At 43.1% G+C, this 26,194-nt stretch overlaps 1 protein-coding gene across 4 annotated transcripts in view; it reads right to left on the minus strand.

The window, feature by feature from the left end:
* Positions 1–26,194, minus strand: part of USP9X (ubiquitin specific peptidase 9 X-linked) — a 211,555-nt gene that overhangs the window by 4,388 nt on the left and 180,973 nt on the right. For all 4 annotated transcript variants that reach the window (XM_032795781.2, XM_032795782.2, XM_032795784.2 and 1 more), the window contains 7 exons: positions 23,642–23,867; positions 13,439–13,568; positions 11,148–11,333; positions 8,903–9,123; positions 7,599–7,687; positions 1,528–1,684; positions 178–390 (listed from right to left, as the gene is read on the minus strand). In XM_032795781.2, the coding sequence (XP_032651672.1) occupies positions 178–390; positions 1,528–1,684; positions 7,599–7,687; positions 8,903–9,123; positions 11,148–11,333; positions 13,439–13,568; positions 23,642–23,867 (1,222 nt within the window). The remainder of the gene's footprint in view (positions 1–177; positions 391–1,527; positions 1,685–7,598; positions 7,688–8,902; positions 9,124–11,147; positions 11,334–13,438; positions 13,569–23,641; positions 23,868–26,194) is intronic.

Genomic DNA, 26,194 nt, shown 5'->3' on the forward strand with positions numbered 1-26,194 from the left:
ATTTTAGGCAGTTTCATACTAGCAAATGAAGTTACAGAACTTCTTACTTCTAAAACCAGCAGAAACTGGAAACAATCTGCTGCCCAACTCACTGTTGCTACTACTGGATAAGGTACAAAGGATTTTGAGCATTTAAAGCAGTAATTTTATTTAACTTTCTGAAGTCTAATTCTTTACCTCTTCTGGGCAGAGTTCACAAGCTTTTGCAAGGGTCATTCTAGCACTGTGAGATCTTTCCAAGAAGTAACCATTTGATGTTTCATTACTCTGCACTGGGGGAGACCAATTATTATATGTGTATTGTGGATTTCCAGTATATGGCCTACGCTCAAGTTCATCTCCAAGCCATTCTACTGCCCAGGTCCATTTTCTCTTCAAATCTCCATTGCTCTGCAGAGATAGAAAACTGACAGTTCAGAATCCCCTTTTTATTCTTCAAACACCAACACTTCTCTATTGCCACAACATCCACCTATTGGGAAACAGGTTACCATCTTCACATTAGCTCACGGTTTAAACCAGAGGTGGGCAAATTGTGGCCCGTGGGCCACATCCAGCCCAGGAGACCCTCCTGCCCAACTACTGAGCTCCTGGCCCAGGAGGCTAGCCAGCCCCTGGCCCCTCCCCTGCTGTTTCTCCTCCCCCACGGCCTCAGCTCACTGTGCTGCTGGCGCAATGCTCTTGGTGGTGAGCTCTTGCTGGGCAGTGCAGCTGCAGAGCCACGGCCAGACTCGGTGCTCTGTGCTACACAGTGGCATGGCTGGCTCTAGCCAGGTTGTGTGGCTGCCTGTCCTGGTGTTCTGAGCAGCGTGGCTGTACCACTGCCAGCCACCAGTGCTCCAGGCAATGTGGTAAGGGAGCAGGGGGGTTTGGATAGAGGGCAGAGCAGTCAGAAGGCAGGGAACAGAGAGGTTGATTGGGCAGGGGTCCTGGGGGAGCAGTCAAGAAGGAGAGAGGGGGCTGGATGGGGCAGCGGTTGTGGGGACAGTCAGGGAGAAGGGGTGGTTGTTATGGGGTAAAGGTCGGGGGGGGGCAGTCAGGAATGAGAGGAGCGGGGCGGGTCAGAGGTAGAGGGGTGTGTGTGTGTGGTGTGTGTGTGTGTCAGATAGGGGGCAGGAGCCAGGCCAGGCTTAGCTGTTTGGGGAGACAAAGCCTTTCCTAACCAGCCCTCCAAACATTTTTTTAGAAACTTGATGTGGCCCTCAGGCTAAAAAGTTTGCCCGCCCCTGGTTTAAACAAAAGTTATTTTTACTGAGTACATACATTTTTTTTCCCAGAAGGGTAATGTGACAGGAAGCATTGGTGGGTTTGGAGCAGCTGCCACACAAGCATTAATACAATCTGTATATTACTGTCAAGTTTAGCTGAATCCCTCCCTCCCAATTCCTTCTTCTGATCTTTTGACAAAGAAATATTCAAATGAGTTTTACTTGGAGGAAGAGGGCAATTTACTCTGTTGTAATTTGCTTGACTTACTTTCTGTCTAGAATTCTAAAACAACCATGAAGTCAGAACGGAAGGTATCACCTGTAAGATTTGGTAGGCTACAGGACAGTTGCTGAAAAGAGCTACCATGCACTTTATACACTGGTAAGCTCTTTTCTGATAATGGTTCTTAGAACGCTGAATGGTGTCAAATAGCCCATCCCTGTCATCTGGGATTCCTTTAAGTGCATTGTGAATCCTGCAAGAAAACAAACAAACAAACAAACCAAAAAACACTCAAAGGGTCAAATTTTAGTCCTCAAATTTGTTCATTGTTACACATTATAAAACAGTGACTGGAATTACACTTCAATGATACTGTAATTATAGAAGTTAATCTTCTGATTACAGGATTTTGTAGTAGGTGTGTTCATTAAAAAGTATAACAGAGTAATTACAATGTAATGTATTAATGATGACTAAAAGGGTTAAGTAACAATTCAATTATATGCTTGACCTCCTGGATATATGAAATCAGAGTAATCAGATATCAAAAAAGTATAACGACAATTATAGCTGTAACAATAAAGTGTAACCCATTAATCATTAGTTCTCAATCAACAGAGTTAAAACAAATTCTTTCCATAAATATCTACCACCCATTGTAATGCTAGAATATAGTTACATCTCAGAAAGGATGCTTACCTTACAGTAAATGTTGCTTGAGATGTCATCAGTGTGGATCCTGCTATAGATGCGCATACGCCTCATGCATGTGAGATAGGAGCCTTTTGCAGGGGCTGGGCATGCACCTTGTGCTTCTTCACATTCCTGTACAATGCCATAAAGGGCGGAGCGTCCACAATTGTCCCTCAGTTACCTCATCAATTCAGAATCCCATACGCTGAGGGCTCCGAAAAAGTCAGTATGGAGGAGAGTTGGGGGGATCGACACTGACATCACCTTGAAGAAGGTTTAGTTCCATCCACACAGTGGACGAATGAACTTGAAATGTCCAAAGTTTGCAGTTTTTCCCCTGGTGTAGAATGGGTTTTTGGAAAACAAATTAACTTGATTTGAGTGGAATTCTGAGACTACCTTAAGGATGAACATAGGATGAGGTCTCAGTACGACCATGTCTCCGTGAAATGTCATGTAGAGAGATTCAGCCACAAAGACCTAGAGCTCACAGATTCTCCTAGCCAAGATGATGGGAACCAGAAAGACCATCTTTAAAGTAAGATAGTACAGAGTGCATCCTGAAAGTAGCCAAAAGGGAAGCACAGTAAGATTTAGGAAGAGGCTATTATGCTCTCACACAAGAGTTAGTTCTTTAGTTGGGCCAAATATATAAGAGGTCTTTGTGGATCTTCAATACAGTTGGTTGTGAGAAGATCAAAGACAAGTGTACCGGTGCCAGGTGGACCACGATAGAGCTAAATGAAAGGCCAGAATGTTTTAAATGCAGTATGTGGTAAGATCTTTGGTACCTAAGATTTTACTGAGACTGGCTTGTGCTGGGCCACTCATACGGAGAATCTTTTCTATTTTGTGGAACTGGTACTTCTTTTATGTTGCTTACAACTATGTATAAGGATTTCCTGCATCTCAAAGGAGCAGTCTCTGTCAATAGTTCTCAACCAGCCAACATCCAGGCTGTCATATGTGGTCACTTTGGGGCTAAATGCAGAGTATGATCATTGTTCTGAGCTATGTCTGGCAGAGAGATGGGAGGTTGAATGGACATCTGTTGCAGGTTTCTCACCCAAAACTGCCTTAGCCAGTAAGATGCCATGAAGATAACTGTGGCCTTGACTCGTCTGATCTTACATATTACTTTAGGAAAATTGGGGAAAAGGCATAAGTGAGGTTTCAGTTCCACAGATCCCCGAAGAGCAAAAGTTGGACATTTGGTGTTTTCCCTAGTGGTGAACAGGTCTTTTGTGGGACACTCCCACTTTGAGACATCTGCTGGATGATGGAGCTCTGCAGTGACCACTCATAACTGGTGAGTGATTGTCTGCTTAAGAAGTCCTCTAGGCTGTTGCTGGCTCCTGGGAGGTGAAGAGCCATTGGGGTTATCCTGTGCTGTTGACAACATTCATAACATGATCACTCCGTGGGATGGGGGTAATAAGCACACACTGGTGTGTTTATGTAGACCATTGCAGATGTGTTGTTTTTTATGCAGAATTTCATGTCACCCTAGGACCAGGTGCCTTGCATCTCAGATGGTCCAGGTGATCACCCCAACCTGTCTCTGATATGTCTGAGATTAGCATCACTGTTGGAGGGAAAGCAGAAAAGGCTATTCCACACGTTTTTGGGGTGTAGCTACCAATTCCATTCTGAGATGACTCGAGGTGGAACATCTGGTGTCTTACTGTGCAACAGACTGACCTCAGAGTTTTAAGGGTCACAGGTGAAGTCTAGCAAGTGATGTCAGATAATTGCCATGCTGACATTTGGCTTAAACAGTCAGACAGGTCTGCACTGTCGTCATGACCTGATTTGATTTTATTCCATTCAGTAGTCATTGCAAAGAAAGGATCTTGTCCTTGGAATGATGTGAGGAGGCTCTCTCAGCTCCTGTGATTGCTCACTTGTGATGGGGTACGGAACAATTTTAGTTCACCAGGAGGTCTAGCTGGGTGAAAAGGGAGAAAGTACTTTCAGGCCCCATGTTCTTCTGCTCTTCCACCTTTGGTCAGCCAATCATTCCAGGTAAGATTAGATATGAATGTACCTTCTCCTCATATAGGATGCCACAACAGCAGACATGTTGTGAATATTGTGCGTGCTATGGAGAGTCCAAACAGCAATACTTTGTACTGATAACGAATGGTCTCCACTGTGAGGCTTAGCCATCCACCTATCCCACAGAAAGTGCCTATGTGGAAGTACACATCCTGTAAGCTGAAAACAATGAATCAGTCTTGAGTCTGAAGGGATGGAATGATGGAGGCAATAGTTACCATTCTGAATCTGAGATGGGGTGTGTGTGTGTGTGTATGTATATACATAAATAAATAAATAAAACTTCAGAATTCTCAGGTCTAGGATAGGATGAAGACACCCTGTCTTTTCTGGAATGAGGATATATCAGGACTAGATGCCTCTTCCCCTGTATTCTTGAGAAACCTTTTCTGTGGCTTTTAGACAAAACAACAAGGCTAATTCTGTTTGCAGAAGGCTCTTGTGAGAAGAGTCCCTGAAGAGGGATGGGGAAGTGGGTAGGCAGGGGGAAAGAACTGGAAGTGGATGGGACAGCGGGCAATGATGTTTAGCACCCATCTGTCTATTGCAATTGCAGATCAGGCCTATTGGAATGAGGCAAAGTTGGCTTGCTGAAGTAATGATTGGCTCTAGACAGGCTTTGGAGTGGCTCTCAACACTTCTGTCAAACTTGCTACCTCAGAGCAGGTGCAGCGTGCATTGCAGAGAAGGATAGTGTAAATGCCCCTGGAGTACTGGGGCATTTTTCTGAGAGTGTTTTCAGGTTGCCTACTTTAGGAGCAAGAGGGTGTCCTCTCAGTTGTGATGGGGCTTGTGTATATCCCTAAAGACTGCAATGTGGCCCAAGGGTCCTTTAGTGAGTAGAACACCATCTGTTTGACTACCAAAGAGCTCTATTCCCTTGATAGACAGCTCCTTTATTGTGCATTGCACCTCCTTAGGAATGCCTAATGCTTGCAATCACGATAGATAGATCTCTGCTGAACACCGAGAAAAAATGAGGTGAAGGTGATAAGGAGCACATCTCTTCAAGTGGCAGTGCCGAAACATGGAGTAATCTTGGTAGCAGAGGTGCCAGTGCCAATCTCTACACAGAAGACATTTTGGGTGGAGATGTAGACTCTTGCCAGTATATACCTCAGGGTTCTACCAACAGTGCCCATGACAGCACCTGCAAGACTGAGAATGTTCTGGCTGGTAACATGCCTGAGCCATGTTAGTGGTTGAGCTTTAATCCCTAGCCTCCACAGTAGCAAAGCACTGGTATGGTATGTGGTTTTCCTCAAGGCAAAACTGGTAGTGGCTGTGCCCAGTGGTGAGTGGAATAAGACCATCACAGGATAGGTAGAACTCAAAGCTGGGGGATTTTTAGTTTGCCTTGAGGTGTGGCAGTTGGTGCAAAGTGCCTAAACCCTCTGCACAGGAAGGCTGTCTTGTTTTTTTTGAAGCGGTTCAATTGAAAGCAGTCCACTTCTTAGTGGAGAGAAAGAAAAATAAATTCTTCAAGTAGGTCAGTGAAACTGAATGGCAACAAACACTAATAAGTAGTGGGGTGCCCATGGGCGATAAGAAGGAAGTGGGAGATGGCTGTGATTACTCCACCCCATATACCCTCATAAAGGAGCATGAGATGGTACAGACCCAGTGGACACTGCTACTCAAAACACTCCGATATAACATGCTTGAGGTGCATGCACATGTACAGTGAGATCCACAGTGTGCATACCTGAAAAGTCCTAGTTTAACTCTTATTTCAAATGCTGAAAATCCAGTAGTTAGACATATGAAAAGCAGTAACACTATTCAGAATCCCAAACCTACCCAGCACTTTTGCACAGGTCTCATGTTGTGTCTTATTAAATTGTTTCCATCTCCAAGAGCATTTCTTAAGCTGAAGACTACGTGAACTTTATATATCTAGCTGAGTTGGATATGCAAGTGTTGACCACACTATACAGGGGTTCAGAATCTAGGGAATGTTTACACTGAAGCTGGGAGCAAGCCTCCTAGTCTGGGTAGACAGATTCATAATAGCTTGGCTCAAGCTAGCACACTAAAAATAGCAACATGGATGATGTGACTGGGGTGACAGCTCAGGCTCTCAAGCCCATGCTACACTCTGGGTCCAAGCTCAGGTGGCTAGCCCAGGCCTGCATTGGTGCCAAAACGTTCATGCTTATATTTAGTGCACTAGCTCGAACTGAGCTAGCAAAACTCTGCCTACCCGGATTGGGAGCCAGGCTCCCCTCTGTATTGTAGACATATCCTGGAAGGTTTGTAGGGAACAACTTTCTCTCAACATGTAAATCAAGACTTGTAAATAAACAAATTTAAAACAGCAAGCTACACCACTGTCTTCTCAGAGAAGGTCTTCAGGGATATGTCCAGGTAGCAGCTGAACTAAAAAGTCCAATCCAACTCTAAAGGGAATGACTTAAGGGTCCCCTCACATATTTTCAATCACTGCAGTCAGTTTTCATTGTAACACTGTTTGAAACGATTTACTAAAATCTAACTATTAATGTATTTCCACACACAAGCTATCAAGCAGTGGCTGTATTTCAAAACATGGCCAGCTACCACCTAGACCACATTTATTGCAAGTTGTACCCCTCTTCCATGACACTGTGTGTGTGTGTTTTGTTTCAGATAGAAAGCTCTGAGGCATGAACAGTCCCTTCTTTCAGGTTTGTACAGTGCTTTTGATTGAGGCTACCAGAAAAAAAGAAGTCAATATTTATAAAGTTGCAAAGAAAAATAATTGAGCATTTTAATGGACATTTAAAAAAGTCCTTGTTCTCTCAATTGGTGAGAATTGTGTTTCAAACTGGTATGAACACCTGACACTCTCAAAAGAGACAATAGTCTATTAAAACGTGAACTAATGGAGAATGTTTACTGTCTTTGAACACCGCAACTCTCCCAACTTCATACGTCAAAGGTAATAGTCCTATCCACATGGGAATATGTCCTGACCAATAACACCACTATTACCACAGTATATACTCCTCTTAAATGGAACAGTCACTTTACTAGAATATTTCCAAAGAAGCAGTCTAGCCTAATGACACTGAGTACCAATGACTGCTGCTTAACTGGAATATTAGTAAAGGTTCCACTTTTAGAGGGATGCATTCAGTTGGTGTTAAGTGGCTAAACAGCTTTCTGCCAGTTGTGAAAAAAGTGAAATTCTAAGCTCAAGTTTTAAATACACAAGTTACCTAATTTTAAAAGTAGGGCTAAAAATGAAGTAAGCTGAATATAAGTTTTGAGCTTGTGTTTTGATTAGCAGAGTTTAAGTCTTTTCAGATTTTTTAAGTCCATTTCTCTTAATCAGCAGAACCATTTAGTTGGAAAGAGAAACTGTTCAACAGGGGAGTCCCAAATTATGAAAAGATGGAATTTTACTGTAAAATGGAAAAAAAAAGAATACTAACCTGTGGGTCTGCCAAGAGTCCTCAATTAATAGAATTTGCAAAAGCAGATCCAAATAAGGTCGAAGTTCATAGGTGTATGAATATGCAACCTTAAAAAGTGAAAATGAAGTGAAAATTATGTCTCAAAAAAAAGGTTTCTTAATACATGATGTAATAAAGGTAACTGGGGCATGAGTTTGAAATGGGTGCAATATTCATGTTCTGAATACTCAGTTCTGCTTCTCTGGTGATCTCTCTCATACACTATTGTCACACTGGGGCCTTTGCTTCCCCAGGCTGAGTTTGGCAAAACTCCCTCAGCTCTTGGGAATTTTGATTCCTTGGGGTGGTGGTAGCAAGCAGTGCAAAGAACATGAACCAGGACCCTTATTTTATGTTGCACATAACCTCCCCTCTATTACAAGATATAAATAGTGACATTTCAGCATTCCAGCCAGTTACCTCAGTTGTATGTGCACGTGAATCTTCTGAGGAGACAAGACCAGCAGTGAGATTTAAAAAGGAAAGAAACTGACTAAAAAAATGAAACTAAGGGGAAAAAACCCTCAAAAAATGAGACACCCAAAATCTGAGGGGAGGAAAGTGAGTGAATGAAAAATCCCGTGTGAAAAACATAGCTTCAGAGAAGCAGAACAACAAGAAAATACTTTATTACAATTCTTGTTTCTGGAGAATAAGCCACATAAAGGTTATCCCAAAAGAAAAAGTAAACTGCAAATAGCTGCAAAAAGCAGTAATATTAATGTCAATGTTATTTTTTAAGATACCACTGGACATTCCAACCTATATGAACATAAATGTTACAGGTAATAAAAACTAGTCCAACTTCAAATAAGGGACATCCAAAAGTAAAACAAAAAAACTTCTACTGGGTGGTAAAATGTGACCTTCTCAGCAGAAGGCCTAGCAGATACACTGAAGTTTTGCAACCTACGGACTGGAGACAAAAAAGGATATTTGAAGACAATCAATGAAACTGCAGCTCCTTTGCTGACTGTGTCTAGGAGGGAACTAGTCAGTTTGTGGATGGTGACACACAAAGGCCAGTTTGATTTGGTTGTGCTATATCCTGTTATCATTGCCCTTGGGGCTCCTAATTTTTAGGATCTGGGGGAATTCTATAGTACTTCAATATTAAACCCTAAGAGAAAATCCTAGCAGAAGGCATCCAAAGAGAAGTTTATTTATCGCATATCAATACAATTTCTCACACGGATATCACCTCTCCCTATATGGCACATTTTTACACTTACATATGCCCAAACTTATCCCATCTGCTTCCCTGATTTTTATTTTAATTTTACCTGCCAGAGAAGTTCACTTAGGACAGTGGAAGAGAACTGAGGATTTTCCCAACAACAGAAACGAAGCAATTTGATGGTCTCTTCTGAGTTGCTGCAGTCTTCAATAATTTTCTTCACATAGCTAGTTCGTACAAACAAAATGTCTGCCACGTTCTGCTGAAGTGCCATTATAGGTTGCGACAAATTAGGATCACCATAAGGGTTTGAAAGTGGGAGATTACCTGGAACAAACAATTAACACTGATGAAACAGTACTTAAGTACTTTTTAATATAAACAAACATATTTAAACTCTGGGACTAACAAATGAAAGACACATGGTATAGTCAATGGAAAGAGTTAAAATAAGATACTGAACTTATAATAAACTATCCCCTCTGTGAAAAATTCTCTGGTATAAAGAGCTAGATTCTCTAACACTGAGGCAGGGGAGTTGTGTGACCTGAGTGAACTACTTGTTTTGTGGGACATTACCACAGTTGAGGTCACTGAAAGCACTGGAGCTCCTCTGGTATATAAGTGAATGACTTGTTTGCAGAGTGTCCTCAGTGAAGGCCCTTCAACTTTAGAATATACTCATTGTCCCACTTGTCTAAAATAAACCCAAATCTGTTTAATTTTAGAGCATGCTGTAAAATCCAACTGACAATTGAGATAAGGATGTATGCGGTGGTTCAGATGCATACAGATTTTTTTTGGAGGGAGGTCGTCATTGGTGAGGAAGATAAGAGGCGGTGCAGGAACTGAGGTTGGGGGATTTAGTTTTGTGGACTTGTTTTGTACAGAGAAAAATGTTTCTTTGCTCCTGGTGTTTTGGTTTTAGTTGTAGTTGGATTATACTTAGGGTGGCCATATATCCCTGTGCTGAGTAAGGGACACCTGACAAAATTACTCTTATTCAAGCGAGTTCGATAGCAATCAGAGTTATGCAGTACACATTCAAATTAACATCAAGTTGACTGAGCCCCTGTTAAAAAAGTTCTGAATAATACATTCTTATCTTTAAGGATTTAGGGTTCACATGGGGAGAGAGAGAGAGAGAGAGAGAGAGAGAGAGAGAGTGTGTGTGTGAGTGTCCCCCACCCTGCCCAGCACTCTCTGCTCTCCATGCCTGGCTGGGCCCCTGGGACGGACCTGCCTCTCTCGGTAACTGCCACTGCACCTTCCCAAAGAAACTTGGGGTGGCAGTCAATTTCTGCCAGGATTTACACCAGCATGTGGCCAGCAGCAGCTTTTCGGCACTGTGTGAGAGGGAAGGGACAGGAGCTGCTTCCAGCCACAGGTGAGAGACTTGGCCAGAGTATTTGCAGAGCTCATCCCTTACTCCCTACCACTGCTGGAAGCAGCTTGTCTCTTCTCTGCCTGCAGTGTCTCATAAGGCAGCTAACAGCTGCCTCCTGTCCCCCGGCTACAGCGCGGGCAGGAAAGGGTTAAGCCCCAAGGATGAATTGTGCACCAGGGCCCAGGGAACCTGACTGTGGGGGGCTTCATGGAACCTGGCTAGAGAGGTGACTCATCAGGGTAGGGTGTCTAGGGGACAGAGCAGCCCCACACTCCATGGGGCAGGACCCAGGACGTGGGGAGGAAGGGAATGAAGAGGGTGCTAAGCCCCTGCTAAGGGGGATGCTGTGGAGCGGACAGATTTGAGACGGGAACAGGATGGAAATCACTTCCCTCCCACCACTCCAGAGCTTAGCTGAGAGGTGCAGAGGCTTCCCTGTGCCAGCGCTGTGCAAGGCTCTGGCACATGCAGGGCTTGGCTCGGCTCCTTCTGGCCATTGCCCCAGGCTGCAGGATCTTGGGCTTTTCCTGGGGCACTGGCTCAGCAGGGTTAAGTTTTAGTTAAATTTTCATCAGGTATGTCAGTTCAACTTCATTCATTTTAATGAGAAGAATTTAGCCCAGTCTTTATAAAAACAAAAACATCTAATTGCAATAGGTTTGATATTAATAGGTTCTCTACACCTTCCTAATTGTGTTCTTTTAAAAGGCCTAAACAGGCTTAATGGAGAATGATTTGTAGTTTCAGTGGGATACGTATATCAACATAGGATTTGGCCACTGCAGAATCAGGAAAATCTTTACTGCAAAATGTCAGAAACTGCTAAATATAACATAACAAACCCCCTAAGACTATTGCGCCAATAAGTACATTTAATAGTAAACCACCACATATACTAATAATTTACTAACTTATAACCAATGTTTTCAATTCATTTTAAAAAAAATTGTAAAATTCACTATACCATTGATAGAAGACTGCATACGTGATGACACATTGCAACAACGGATTAGCTGTGACACTACAGTGTACAATTTTCCCAGTTCAGCATACTGATATTTGATTGGAGGGCCTGGGCCTTCATCCAGAGCCACAAGCATGAACGTTGCAGGTACACTTAGTTTCAGAAGTTGTGTCTTTTCTGCTACACCTTCAGAGGAACAAAAAAAATTACATCTCATGGATAGTACTGACAACAATATGTTTTTATAAGCTTAATTGTTACTGTTCTTATATAGTTGGATTTTTTGGTAAAAAATTCTGAAAAATTTGAAAAAGTCAATTTTCCATTGCTGGTTCTTATTCATGCTCTCAGTTATACATGCCTTCTGAGAGGGAGATGGGGGCAGGGGGAAAAAGCTAGACTAGATTCTTACTAGGGTTTAGCTGAAAACTGCACATATCAGAATTGTGAACAAAAACATTTCCACAATGGTGCTCATTAGTGATCACGTAATTAGAGATCAGTCGCTAAGAACATAAGAATGGCCATACAGCATCAGACCAATTGTCCATCCAGCACACTATCCTGTCTTCCGATGGAGGCCACTGCCTCATGCTTCAAAGGGAATGAATACAATAGGATGATTATCAAGTGATCCATTCTAATTGTCCAGTCCCAGCATCTGGAAGTCAGAGGCTCAGGGATACCCAGAGCATGGGATTACATCCCTATCTTGGCTAATAGCCATTGATGGACATATCCTACATGAACATTTTTTTTTTTTTTTTTGGTAAATACTTTTGGCCTTCACAACATCCCCTGGCAATGAGTTCCACAAGTTGTATGTTCATTATGAGTCTCAACTGTCTCCAATACTTTGCAGGAAGAAAGGTAAAGCCCACTTGTATCAGACTGGGAGAGAATCAGAATCCAAAGTGATCTAAGCTGTAGATCACTACTGCAGCGAAAACATGCCTTACAGTACCTTTATGCTTCATGATAACATATAAAATTATCAGTCATTCAGATTGCTGACCACAAAAAACTGACATTTTAAATGAAAAAAATTATCCAGTTGTGGACAAGCTTAATCAATCAAATCACAATAAAACAACTAAAAATGTCACCAATGGATAAACTGTGCTGACTGAAGCACAAAATAGGTAAGCACTCAAGCCAATCAGAAAACAGCATGTCAAGAATAATAATGAATAGCACCATAATGCATCAACATCAGTCATTAGAAAATGATTAAACTTACATTATTTAATGAGTAAACAGCCACACATATTCAATACAGTAAAAATAAAAAGCCACTGTAGGCAAACATTGCCACAAAAATCAATAGCTAGATTTGAAAATAAACAAGCCTTGCAGTCTTGAGAAACAGAAGATTAAGTCCAATTCTTAAACTTGGCTCTCTGAACTGATTACATGATGTAGTTAGAATACCCCTCCAAGTAACTGATTTGCTAAGCTGATTTTTGCCTGAGCATAACTGCTTGTCTCATTATAACAAGACCACAGCAACATATTGTGAGACTCATCACAATGCTTAGTCTTTATATAAAACACTTTACACTGTCTAAACACTGTACAAACTAATTAACTTCTCTCCCCCATCTCTAAGGTATGTACTAAAGTTTTTAATGTAATTTAAAATTGTGATCTGATGTTCAGCACCTGGAGCAATTTGGCAGGGGGCTATTTGTAAAAACACTACTACTATCACCATTTTAGGACAGAGGAATCAGAGGTTAACTGACTTACTCAAGGTTAGCAAGTCTTCTGCTGACCTGGTATTAGAAGTTTATAGTCCCAATCTTTGACTACTAGACCTCACCAATCATGCACGGTCCATTGAGTCTTTGGGCAAACCATTTAGCCTCTCTATGCCTCACTTTACTCAACTGTAAAATGGGACATTATTTCACAAAAGTGTTGTGAAGTTTCATACACCCACTGTCAGAAATGTTTTGAAATACTCGGTTGGAAGTGCTACCTAAGTACCTAATATTCTTAAAAGTATTACCACCCCCACAATTGGCTTGCAATTTTTTATTGATCCTGGTCATCTCATTACTTGAGTCAACATGGTTAGAATCATAGATTATTAGGGTTGGAAGGGACCTCAGGAGATCATCTAGTCCAACCCGCTGCTCAAAGTAGGACCAATTCCCAAATGGCCCCCTCAAGGATTGAACTCACAACCCTGGGTTAGCAGGCCAATGCTCAAACCACTGAGCTATCTTATATGTAAAAATAGAGTGCCTTACAGCAATACCATTAAGGATATTCCATGAACTACTTACCTAGGTTGGCATACATCACAAACAGATTGAAATACTGTTGCAAATGGCGCCCATGCTCAGACACTTCCCTTCTAAGAAGGTTTAGTACTGCTCTCAGCAAGTGATCACTCAAACTTAAGTTATCATAGGCCTGCAAAACAAAGAAGTTTTAATATTAATGGCAGTTCCTGAACAGTTTCTATTCAGTAAATCCATACATAGGAGCTCAATACCTGATTACACTGTCAGCCTATTTAGGTGTCATTTTTCATGCAGCAAACTAGTATAAGATTAAGCCCCTTTAAAGTGGAATAGTAAAAAAAAACCAGGCCTATGAAATTCTAAGACAGCTTCAATTACTGGGTCTCAAGTGAGAGAAATAAGAATGCTCCACAACACTCGAAGAAAAATATTCACTGCTTTCCTATTAAGATGCAGTACATACATTAGAAAAGACAAGTGCCCAAATAATAGTTAATTTTTTTTAATCAAAAATGTATAATTATAAGAAAAACCCATTCATAACTAGTGAGGAAGGAGGATGGCCAAGCGATATTCTATGATAAACAGACTTAAGGGAAAAACAACTGCTTGCATGTATTTTGATCTTCTACAGAAGTTAAGAACTTAAGACAGAGCTGAACTATAAGAGAATAAATCCAGGTATGTATTTAAAATAAGTGACCTGTATATTTAGAATGTGACCAATCATCTTAAATAATGCAATAAAAATAATTGATATTCCTTGCAAGAGTAAACAGCCTCCAATGTAAAGAATTAAAGGATATCACTTAATTCCCTGGAGGAAAAATTAAGAGTTAACAATTTTAATATTAAGTAAAAGTTCATATACTAACATACTGAAAAACCTCTCCAGATTTAGCACTGGTACTCATCACTATACTACCTGAGCACATCACACAATCATAGCTGATAAAAGTGAGGTACCCTTGTGAACTTCATTAAGTCTTTGGCTCTTCTCCCTTTCTCTGGTTATGGGAAACACTATCTGAGTGTGTAAAAAGCAAGAGAGTCCTGTGGCATCTTATGGACTAACAGATGTACTGGAGCATAAGCTTTCGTGGGTGAATACCCACTTCGTCAGATGCGTGTAATGGAAATTTCCAGAGGCAGGTATAAATATGCCGGCCAGAATCAGTCTGGAGATAATGAGGTTAGTTCAGTCAGGGAGGATGAGGCCCTCTTCTAGCAGTTGAGGTGTGAACACCAAGGAAGGAGAAGCTGCTTTTGCAGTAGGCTAGCCATTCACAGTCTTTGTTTAATCCTAAGCTGATGGTGTCAAATCTGCAAATGTTTCCTCCTCCCTCCCCCAATTTTACTGAGGCTTTTTTGTGGGGAGGAGGGGGATAGGGTGACCAGGGTTTGACTGTGACCAGGGCCGGCTCTAGGTTTTTTGCAGCCCCAAGCAAAAAATTTGCCACCCCAAGCTCTGAGAATGCCAGTGCCCAAGGAAAAAAAAAAAAAAAAAAAAAAAAAAAAGAATGGCCAGAATGCTGCCTCTGGAATTGTACTGCCCCACCCACGTGCTTGCTTTGCTGGTGCCTAGAGCCGGTCCTGACTGTGGCAGAAAAGACTTATCAAAGGATTTGCAGCATTCCTTACACGTAGTCACACTACTGATTAGACCCGTCTTCTATATAAGTTTGTTCACTGGCTGGGTCACCTCAACCACCAACAGCTTAACTCCAGCTCTGATATGCTTCCTTCTAGGCTTTGTGATTTTCAATGTCCAAGAGTTTATCTGTCTTGACAGGTCAGAAATGGGTGACATGGTCTCTAATATAGCTGGGATATGATCCCTTAGTGGCATTCCTAATCAGGACCAAGGCCTTGAACTGGCATGAGAAGGAGCAGGAGCCAGTGGAGGGAGTAAAGTACAGGAGTGCTGTACTTATGGCAACTTATCTCATGGAGGAGAGGGCAACTGCATTCTGTGCAAATTGGAGTCTTTGAATTGTTTACATAGTCAGTTTCTGACACAGTGAATAATTCAACCTGGAGATGACAAATCTCTGCATCACTGTGGCCACATCCTCATCTGGAAGGAAGAGGTGAATTTTCCTAGAAAGCTGGAGGTAGAACATGGTGTTTGTCAGTGATGCATCCTGATTATGCAGGCTCAATGATGAGCTAAAAAGGACCCCCAAAGCTTCTCACCCCTTTAATGAATTGTGTGTGTGTACCTACACAAAATTAGATATTTTTCATTGTTGTATGCAGTGTTGTAACCGTGCTGGTCCCAGGATATTAGGAAGACGAGGTGGGCGAGGTAATAGCTTTCATTAGACCTACTTCTGCTGGTGAGAGAAGATTTAGAGGTATACTGAACTCGTCTTCTGGTACGTGAGAGACACAAGCTTTCAAATCTACCTGAGAAAGAGCTCTGTGTAACTCAAAAGCTTGCCTCTCTTACCAACAGAAGTTGATCAGTAAAAGATATTCTCTCACCTACCTTGCCTAATATACAAAATTAAACAGATGGTGGAAACAGTTGTCATCCAATCCAGAAGATAGGATTTCATTTTATAGTACTGAAAGGCCAAACCTTGCTTCATTGCAAAGAACTGCCAATAGTAAGTCCTCACAGTTTGTGGTTCTTTCTCTATCATGACAAAAGAGCAAGCCTCAAGATCATTCAGGGCAGTCCTGGAATGTTCTAGGGCACTAGTCTTCATCTAGAGATTGGTTCAAACAGTTCCCATCCACCACCTTCTTGATTCATTTTCCTATAATGGTGAGTTGCAAGACTGGATGATAGTTGGATGAATGTTTAGCCTTTATATATCATGTTATACATCTTCAAGTCACTTCACAAACACTGTCAATCCTCAGCATCTCTGTCATGAATTTAGGTAAATGGTACTCATATTTTGAAGAGAGGAAAGTGAAGCAAGAGAAAAGTGATTTGTCCAAAATCCGAGTGGGTGGCAAAGCCTCAAGCTCCAAAAAAAACAAAACAAAACAAAAACAAGTTTCAGACTCCCAATTCTGAGCTCAAACAGCTGGAAAACATGGTCTTCTGCTTCCTTCTATGACTTCAGTGTCAAGTAATAGCTTCCCTAAGCAGTAGCTGTACCTCAGCATATTTCATAAAGTCAGCTCTGTACCCTACACTAAGGAATTAATAAATCTATCCAACCTGTTACTAACTCAGTGTTGACTTTCACTAGCCATCATCAGCTAGGATTTCCACCCACAGGCAGTGGATTTAAATCCATAATGGATTCTCCAGACACTGTGAGGTAAGACTACCAAATAAATGCAATGGATGTATTCATGCCTTCTCACTTGGACAACTGTCTGTCTACACTGAGACAAACTGAACAATGAGACTTCTTGAGACACCAATTAACTAGACTTCACCAGAAGAACAGCTCCAATCAGTAATTAAAAACCATTTATATTTGCATTGATTACAGTTTTAAGAAATGTTCTCTAGACTCTATTGAGTGCTCCTCTGGTCATAACTGCATTATTCACTCTGCTTGTGACTCATGGTCAGAACAAGTAAGAGAAAAGACCCAAAGCTGAAGCAGCACTCTCAGGACTTCTAAAAAGTGCTATTCTGTGGCAGGCCATGACCAAAATAAAAAAAAGTTAACACCTCACAATCCAGATGTGGCTCTGACCACCTTAAACTTGGTCAGTATCTTGGATTAAAGACTGGAAGTTCTGTCAAAGCAGAGACCTAGCACGTTAGAAATAAACTCTGATCTGTGGAGCCAAGAGTGACTGTGGTGGCTACTAATCTAATTTTGTAATTGAATTTGAGGCATAAAAAGAAGACACTCCACAAATTATGCTTTAGTCAAACAAGTTAGTGGGCTCAATACAAGGGTATCTGGGTGAAATTTAACAGCTTGTGATATACAGGAAGCCTAATTAGATCATCTAATGGTCCCTTCTGGCCTTAAACTTCAAGAATCTTGCTCCATAATCACATCAACATCAGAGCTAGGTGTCAAAATCTCTTGGACTCAGAAGATGACATCCATTGTTCTAGTCAGACAAAAGAGTAACTCTTGAAGCATTCTGGCATTATGTGGAGCAGAGTCAAAAGAGATCTAAGTGAGTCTTTCCAGTTTTCCTTTAAATAGATTCCTGAGAGAAAGCTACAGAAAAGTGTAGGTGACATTAGATGTCTGCTTTACTGAAGACCTTAAGATTACCAAAAGCCTGCAGACCACAGGTAAAATAAACGGCACAAGACAGAATGACATACCTTAAGTGCCAAGTGAAATAGGTGAGTGGCCATTGGTAGCCTGGAAAAAAGACTTCTTTAAAATTTGTCCATGCTTATGGTTAAGGAAATTAGTCAAGTAAATGTAAAAGGTTCTGAAACCCCAGACTGACTTGGAATAGAACAGGGGTGGCCAACCTGCGCCTGAGAAGGAGCCAGAATTTACCTATATACATTGCCAAAGTAATACATCAGCAGCCCTGCATCAGCTCCCCCATGCCTGCCAGCAGCCCCGCTGATTTTTCCGCATGCTGCAGGAGGCTCTGGGGGAACGGGAGGAGCCAGGGTATGGCAGGTTCAGGGAAGGGAGCAGGAAGGAGCGAGGGCCTTTGGGGAAAGGGATGAAGTAGGGGCAGGGTATGTGGCAGAGCCAGGGGTTGAGCAGTGAGCATTCCTTGCCCCCCACCCCAAACATATTGAAAGTTGGCACCTATAGCTCCAGCCCTGGAATTGATGCCTATGCAAGGAGCCACACATTAACCTCTGAAGAGCCGCATGCAGCTCTGGAACCACAGGTTGGCCATCCCGGAACAGAACATACACACTGACAGACAGATTGACACTTGGGTTCCAATCCTGGAAACACTTGTGAATAGCCCTAATGAGCTTAATGGAATGACTCATATGCTTAAAATCACATACATGGGTAAGTGCTGCAGGACTGGAGTCTTAAATAAGCACTACAGCAATTATAATGGTTCAGGTACTTTGGTACCTAACACGGCATAAATGAGGAGACAGAATGAGATGCCCCTACAAGCTAATCTCTGGCAGACATCTACATTTGAGGACATCTTTCCTCAACAGAGTCTGAATCGCTTGATATTAAACTGATGGAAATCTGCCCTCAAAAAACATCAAGGTATTTAGCAGATTCGAAGACTTCCAGCTAAAAAGACAATAACAACTGATGCACTAAGGCTAACTTAGTTATCTGTAGAACTGTAGCATGTATGGACCACAGTCATGTATCAGGACCGATTGTACTAGGCACTGTACAAACAGAACAAAAAGATAGATTGAAAACTCTTCAAGGCAAGGACTAAGCAAATCTCAGTAGACTACAGTGCATGTCATATAGGACTATGGAGATATGCATTTACCAGGTCCACAGAAGTCCCTTGAGACAGATGTTACCACTGAATCTATAGTCTCCACCTGGAATCTCGTTTTCTTCATCTGTTAAGCTGCTTGAGATCTAGAATGGTTGACCCTGTTCGCTTCTGGGCAATGAAGAAAATGGAGCACAATTCTAAGAATTTTTTTCTAAGGGAACAGTTTCTATTGATCCTATGTCCAGGAGATGAAGTTACTCACCTTATGCAGTAATGATAGTTCTTTGAAATGTGTCCCGCTATGGGTGCTACGCTGTCGGTGTGTTTGTGTCCCTGAGCAGCTGATCAGAGAACTTTGGTAGCAGTGTCAGTTCAGCCAGCACATGCACTGCTTCCCACCTGCCATGGGGCTAATTAGCACGCATAGGCGAACCCTCCCCTCAGTTCCTTCTCTATCACAGAGTCTAGTCAACTACTAGAACTCCTAAGTAGAGCGGATGAGGATGGGTCGTGGAGTACCCAGAGACACACATCTCGTAGAACCATCATTACTGCACAAGGTGAGTAATATCGTCTTTGAGTAGTGTCTTTATGGGTACTCCACGGTGACTCCTGAGCAGTGCCCACCACTAGAGGCTGGGACTTCGGAGCTGAGTTCGATATAGATGATATAGCTGTGGGGCACCAAATTTGGTATCTGGAGCTGAATCCTCCAGGATAGCATAATGTTCTTCCAAGGTGTGTGCAGATGCCCACATAGCTACTCTGCAGTTTTAGGATATAGGGATAAAATGACAAACGAGGAGACTGACCTTGTAGAGTACCTGCGTACTGAAGTTGTGTTGTTACATTACACAACTGTAACAGAGTTTAATACACCTTGGGACCCACTTAGAGTCCTTGAGCTGAAATTGTTGTACCTTTTGACCCATCTGTAATGGAGAGGAAGAGTCAGATTTTCTGAAAACTCTTGTCTGTCCATATAGAAAGCCAAGGCTCTCCTCATGTCAAGCATATGGAAGATGGCTTCCCTTTTATCCTGATGACGTTTGGAATAAAAGGCTGGAAGCTGAATAAGCTGATTCATGCGAAACGTGGAAGTTACCTTGGGAGTGAACTCTGGATACAATCTGAGCATGACTGTCAGGAAAGAACACCGTGAAAGGGGTATGCGCCATCAGAGTCGTTATCTCCCCTATTCTTCTTGCAGAGTTGATGGCGATCAGAAACGTCGTCTAGATGGAAAAGTGAGTCAATGAACAAATGGCCATAGGTTCAAATGGCAATCTAGTCAGTCCTTCTAGCACTAGGTTGAGATCCCATTGAGAACTGGGAAGTCTGGATTGTGGGAAGGTTTGCCTCTGAGAAACCTCTTTGTAGTCAGATGGGAGAAGATTGAGTATCCTTCTATCTACTGGTGGAAAGGTGCAATTGCTACTAGATGAACTTCTGCAAACTAAGAGAGTCTGTATTTCTTGAGAGTCAACAGGTAGCCCAGGACTACTGGTAAGGTGGCTGTATTAGGAGTCTCAGTTTTGGACTAGCATCAGATCAGAAATCTCTTCTATTTTTGTAGATGGGTACAATGAGCTGTTCCTTTCCTCCTGTGCCTCCTCAGAGCAAGATGTCTATGTCCGGAACCATGAAGGAGCCATGCTTTGAGCCGCAGAATCCACAGGACGGAATGGAGAGTCTGCCTCCTGTTCTGCGATAGGAGGTTAGGTATGATCTGGTATGATCGAAATGTGGCAGTAAGCATCTTGGAGGTTGAGGGCCAAGAACCACTCTCTTTTTTCTAACATTGGAAAGATCTTTGATAATGTGAACATCCTGAACTTCTGAGCCTTGATAAATTTGTTGAGGGCTCAGAGGTCCACTATGGGTCTCCAACCCTCTTTTTTCTTCAGTATTAGAAAGTAATGAGAATAGAAACCTCTACCCCTTAGATGTATGGGCACTAGCTCACTGAAGAGGGACAGTGAAGGGTGTTTGGAAGCGGGGAGGGAGAAGAAATGGATGGATTATACAGCCCAGATGATCTCCAGTACCAATTGGTCGGAGGTTATCCATTCCCAGGTGCTGCAGAATGGAGGGAGATGTTCCCCAAAGGGATGGTGGAACTTTCCAGAGTGATGGAGTGGTGAGAAGTGTGTTCTATAAACATCTCAACCAACCTGTCAAAACTGTCTTTTCAAGGTGGAGGGTTGAGAGGAAGTTTGCCAAGATCCTGACATCTTCTGTCTAGGGAACCTGGGCTTCTTGTTTTCAGGTTCATATGATCTCTGTGAATACTGAGCCGAATATTGTGATGAGTGGAGCTTGAATGGAGGCTGATGACTACATTTTCTTTTGTATACAGGAGTATAGATCCTGAGGGATTGTAGGGTGGCCCTGGAATCTTTTAATGAGTTAAGGGAGGCATGGGTCATCTCTGCAAATAGCTTCATCCCTTCAAAATCATGGTCCTCCACAGTCAATTGGACCTCATTTGGGAAGCCAGACAGATGAAGCCACAAAGACTGTCTCACCATAATAGCAGTAGAGATCAAACTTGGCATAGTTTTGATGGTCATAGTTAGCCAACAAGGCATGACAGTTCGCTACTAGGAACTGGAGGGTGGCCGAGGAGTTCCTGCAAAAAAGGTCCAGGCGCTTCCAGTTACCATCATAAGGGGTGGACTTAAACTGATTTTGGCGTCCCTTAGAAATAACAGCATCCACAATGATCGAATTGGGAGGTGGGTGTGAAAACAAATTCCTGTGTCTTTCGCTGGCACATAATATTTCTTGCCTGCCCACTTGCAAGTTGATTGAATAGATGTGAGAGTCTGCCATATTATCTATTGGACCCTGCCCAGAGTCTCGTTAATAGGAAGGGCCACTCTGGAAGAGGTGGAAGAATTTAAAATGTCCACCAGCTTCTGGTGTGACTCAGTCACCCCTTGCAGAAGTATTTATAGTGCTCCTGCCACCCTCTGTGCCAAGTCTTGGAGTAGTTTAAAGTTATCAGCCATGGATGGTGGAGGGGGCATCATCGTCTCATATCAGATGAGAACAATGATAAGTGGGCTTGAGAAGTGATTTCCTCCTCAACTTGGGCCTCTAGTTCCTCCCTTGCCTGCTCAGGGGATTCAGAGGCCCTTGAAGCAGCAGTTGAAGGAGGGTACTTCCCTGGCTACTGGTAGGCCACAGTAGAGATGGAGGCCTGTTACCTTTGGACCTGCCAAGGATCCCAGTACAGCCACTTTGATGGGAAGGGGCCCAGTGGTTAGTACCACAACTGCCCAAAACCAGGGAGGCTGTGGGTCTGAGGGGGGGTATGCCTGACGGCAGGTAAGAAGAGCAGAAAGAAGCCAGGTGTCGGTGCTGAGAGACTTGTACCGACTGAGTTGAAGACATGGACCTGACAGCAGGGTCCATCTGTGCCTGGCGTGTCACCAGCAGCACCAATCTTGATGTCATGTCATGTGTCTCCCTTGGTGTCCTTCCCTGTGGAGTCCCACTCCCTCTGCCAAGGGGATGGGATTTCAACGCTGGAGTTCTCCAATTCAAACTGGGAAGAAGAGGAACAGAGAACTTATACCTCATTTTGGGTCCAGGGGGAGTGCAAATCTGTAGATTCTTAAGGGTTTTTTCCTTCCGGTCCTGTTCTGCCCCAGGATTTACCCCCTGGGCTGGCCAGATAAAGTTCTCCTCAACCTTGGAATCTCTCCCTCTCTGTGTTGCCAGATCAGGCTTTTCTATGTTGGAATTGTAGCTTCTTGGGGCAAAAGGACCTAACGTGCGTGTCCAATTCAGAGACCCGTGCTCTAGCAGTGCAAAGTTGGTTGATTAAGAAAATGCAGGGCATAACAGACCCTCCAAAGAGCCCGTAAAAGCAGCCTCACAAATAGCACATTACTTGGATTTACCTTGGTAGCTCTGCCATGCAGGGGCACCAGGCACCAAGGGACACTACTGTGCTGGCTTTGAGTGGCTGACTAAAAGCCAACTAAAGAGCTGATCTAGGAAAGGGAGAAAATAGAAACCTTAATCCCTAATACATGAAAAAAACAGATACAATAATAAGCTGACAAAAGTCAGGAGCAAAGTGAACCACCACATGACTGCCGAAGTGGAGGCAGACATTCTGGCAGAACACAGAAGGCCAGAGAAGCAGGCATGGCTAGCACGGGCTGTGCTACAGCTTTGAAATGCCTCCAGAAACTGCAGACCAGATGGGGAATATCCTATATCTGAATTGTGGGAGACACTGGGCTACAGAAAAGAGCCAAGCCTGTGCTTTTGATTCTGAAGGTCCTTGCTGCAGACTTTGGCTGACATCACATAGTGGGGGGCCATATACAGCAGTTCTCAAAACTAAGAGCAGGAAACCACTAAGTGAAGAACTGTAAGTGGTTCTGGAGAATGGTTCTGCACTCAGTATCTGGTAGCGGAGTTCAGAATCAGAGGACATTCCCACATTAATGATAGGGACACACAAAACGTGTCTGCAACGATTTCCAGAAAGATCTACAACCCCTACTTCCTAACTTACTTCTGTCACTGCTTTGATACTTAATTCTGTAGTTATTAATCTGATGGAGTGAAGGCCTGTTTTTGGAATTGTAATAACTACATTAGTTTTATGCATCCAGACTGATCAGATAAAAAAGTAGTGAACCTTTTTCTTTTGAATTATATTGAAATCATGATTTTTGCTGCCTCTAGTGTTGCAGGAGTCTGAATGAAAAATCTGAGGCTCATCTCTATTAAAACCAGAAGATTTCTAAGAAATTATAAAAAAAATTTGTTTATAAACAATTGTGCAGAGTTTGCAGCTTTGATGCTGACACTTGTTCCAAATGAACATTTAAACAAGATGCAAAACAAATAAGTAGGTGTTTAGACTGAAAACTGTGTAAATACCTGACTAGATGGTCCAGGAGAGGCAAAAGGTGAAGGACATGGTCCATCTTGCAATGAAAAATGTGCAATAAATACTATAAGCTTTGCAAATGCACCCCTCACTTCTGCACTAGGGCATTCCAAAAGATACTCAGAGAAGCGGTTTGAAACATTAAAAAGGACATTGTGTGCAAACCAAAAGCGTACATTCTTGCTGTGACGAAGGAGGATGCATAATGCATCATACCTGAAACAGAGAAGATACTATCACAGTTGTAATGTAACATCAGCATTAAAATAATAACTTTAACAGATATTTACAAGATGCAACACTCATTTTCTACAGCATAAATGTCTTCCATTTGCTGTCCTGAACCACCCATTCCTTTAGAAATTGTACAGCAATCTGCTTTTTCCTCAAACATAGGTCTTTTTGATCATCTGTTCACATCTCCACAGAGAATGTGATTACTTACCCTGACTAGAGCTGTCTTAACTGTTTTGTTCACTAAACAGTAAAAAGGAACATACTGTAGTTTTCTTTCATACAAATTATTTTAAATGAAAGTACTGCAATTAAGAGTTAAATATTAAGCCAGAAGGCTTGCATTTCCATCTCCAACACATGCCAAAAAGCAATATGTGCCCCAGCTTCATCAAATTTGCACACTAATGTAGGCTCCCAAGCTGAGAGTCACAACAGACTCCATTCCTCTGTGGATCAGGCACAGAGGGGGAAGCATAACTGATCATTGGATTACACAAGTACCAGTGGGTCAAGACAAATATGAAATGTGTATTTTGGTGATTCACACCATAATTTACAGTTTATTGTAGTTTTTAAGTACAAAACCTGCTTTAGAAAGGTCTTCTGATTGTGTGAATCACATGCAGTTGTACTACACTCCCTGCCCCCCCCCGATCAGCAGTAGGTTATGAGAACTTTTTGATCATCAGATTCCTAGCTTAGACCCTTACTACTTGAGCTACAGGAGTAAATGCTAGTTCCTTTCTAGACCAGTCACTGGAGGCGGGTTTAACGCCTTCCCAGTGTGTTAAACAACTATACCTCTACCTCGATATAACGTGACCTAATATAACACAAATTCGGATATAACACAGTAAAGCAGTGCTCTGAGGAGGCGGGGCTGCTCACTCCAGTGGATCAAAGCAAGTTCGATATAACATGGTTTCACCTATAATGCGGTAAGAGTTTTTGGCTCCCAAGGACAGCTTTATATTGGGGTAGAGATGTATTTACTAGCCAGCAACTGAGTACTGGAATTCTATTCCCAGATCTGGAAGAAGAGTGTGATTCATGGTGGTTAGAGATTGACTAAACCAGTGTGGGTTAGCCTTTCTGAAAGGCAGTACGGTACAGAGCCTCAGATGGGTTTCTCATGTTTCAGATCTGGGCTCTTGGTTTAGGCCAGGGGTCGGCAACCTTTCAGAAGCAGTGTGCTGAGTCTTCATTTATTCACTCTAATTTAAGGTTTCACGTGCCGGTAATACATTCTAACGTTTTTTAGAAGGTCTCTCTCTCTAAGTCTATGTATTATATAACTAAACTAGTGTTGTATTGTAAAATTAAACAGGGTTTTCAAAATGTTTAAGAACCTTAATTTAAAATGAAATTAAAATGTTGGTCTTATGCTGCCAGCCCGCTCAGCCTGCTGCTGGTCTGAGGTTCTGTTCACCTAGGCTGGGAGCGGGCTGAGTGGGGCCTGCAGCCAGGACCCCGGCTTGCAAGGGTCCATCAGCCAGAACCCCAGACCAGCAGCGGGCTGTGCGGGGCTGGCGGCCAGGACCCAGAAGGCTGGGGGCAGAGGGGGAGCTGGGTATGGGTGGGAGTGCCAGAGTCAGGAATAAGGTTGCGGGTGGGGGGGGGGGGGGAATGAAGGAGTCAGCAGAGGGGTGTAATGTCCTGTCTAAGGGAGGTTATAGCGCTCAGGCAGGGAGAGTTGTGCAGGGGTATCGGTGCTCGGAGATCGTGGGGGAGGTCAGGTGCTCAGGGGAGAGTGCTGAGTGACTGCCCTCCTAAAAAACTCTCAACCTGCAGTCTTATTCCCCCTGACTACCCCTCCTTGGGACCCCTGCCCAGGCCCCCACCCCATCCTAAGCCTTCCCTTTCTGTCCCCAGATGTACTCTACCTCCTACCTGTCCCCTGCTGCCCGATCCTTATCCACCATCACCATTCCCAAGCCAGACCCCCCGGGCTCTTCGTGCCTTATCCAACTACTCCCCACCCCTAGACAGGACCCCAGAACTCTGCACCCATCCACCCCCCACTCCCTGCCTGCCTTAACCCTCTTCCACACCTTGCTCCTGACAGGACCCCAGAACTCCACTCATCCAACCCCCAGCTCCTTGTCCCTACACCCTCGCAACCCCACCTAACTTACCAAGACCCTTCCTTTGCTCCATGTCCTGACCTCTCTCCTCAAAACCTGGGACTCCCATGCCCCATCCACCCCGCCCTAATGCTCCCCGGGTCCCCCATCAACCCCCCTTGCTCCTGTCCTGAACTGTCCCCACCCCTTATCCAACCCCCCCAGCCCTGGACCCCTTACCAT

The sequence above is a fragment of the Chelonoidis abingdonii genome, chromosome 1, assembly GCF_003597395.2.
Source record: "Chelonoidis abingdonii isolate Lonesome George chromosome 1, CheloAbing_2.0, whole genome shotgun sequence".
In the NCBI taxonomy this organism is placed as follows: domain Eukaryota; kingdom Metazoa; phylum Chordata; order Testudines; family Testudinidae; genus Chelonoidis; species Chelonoidis abingdonii.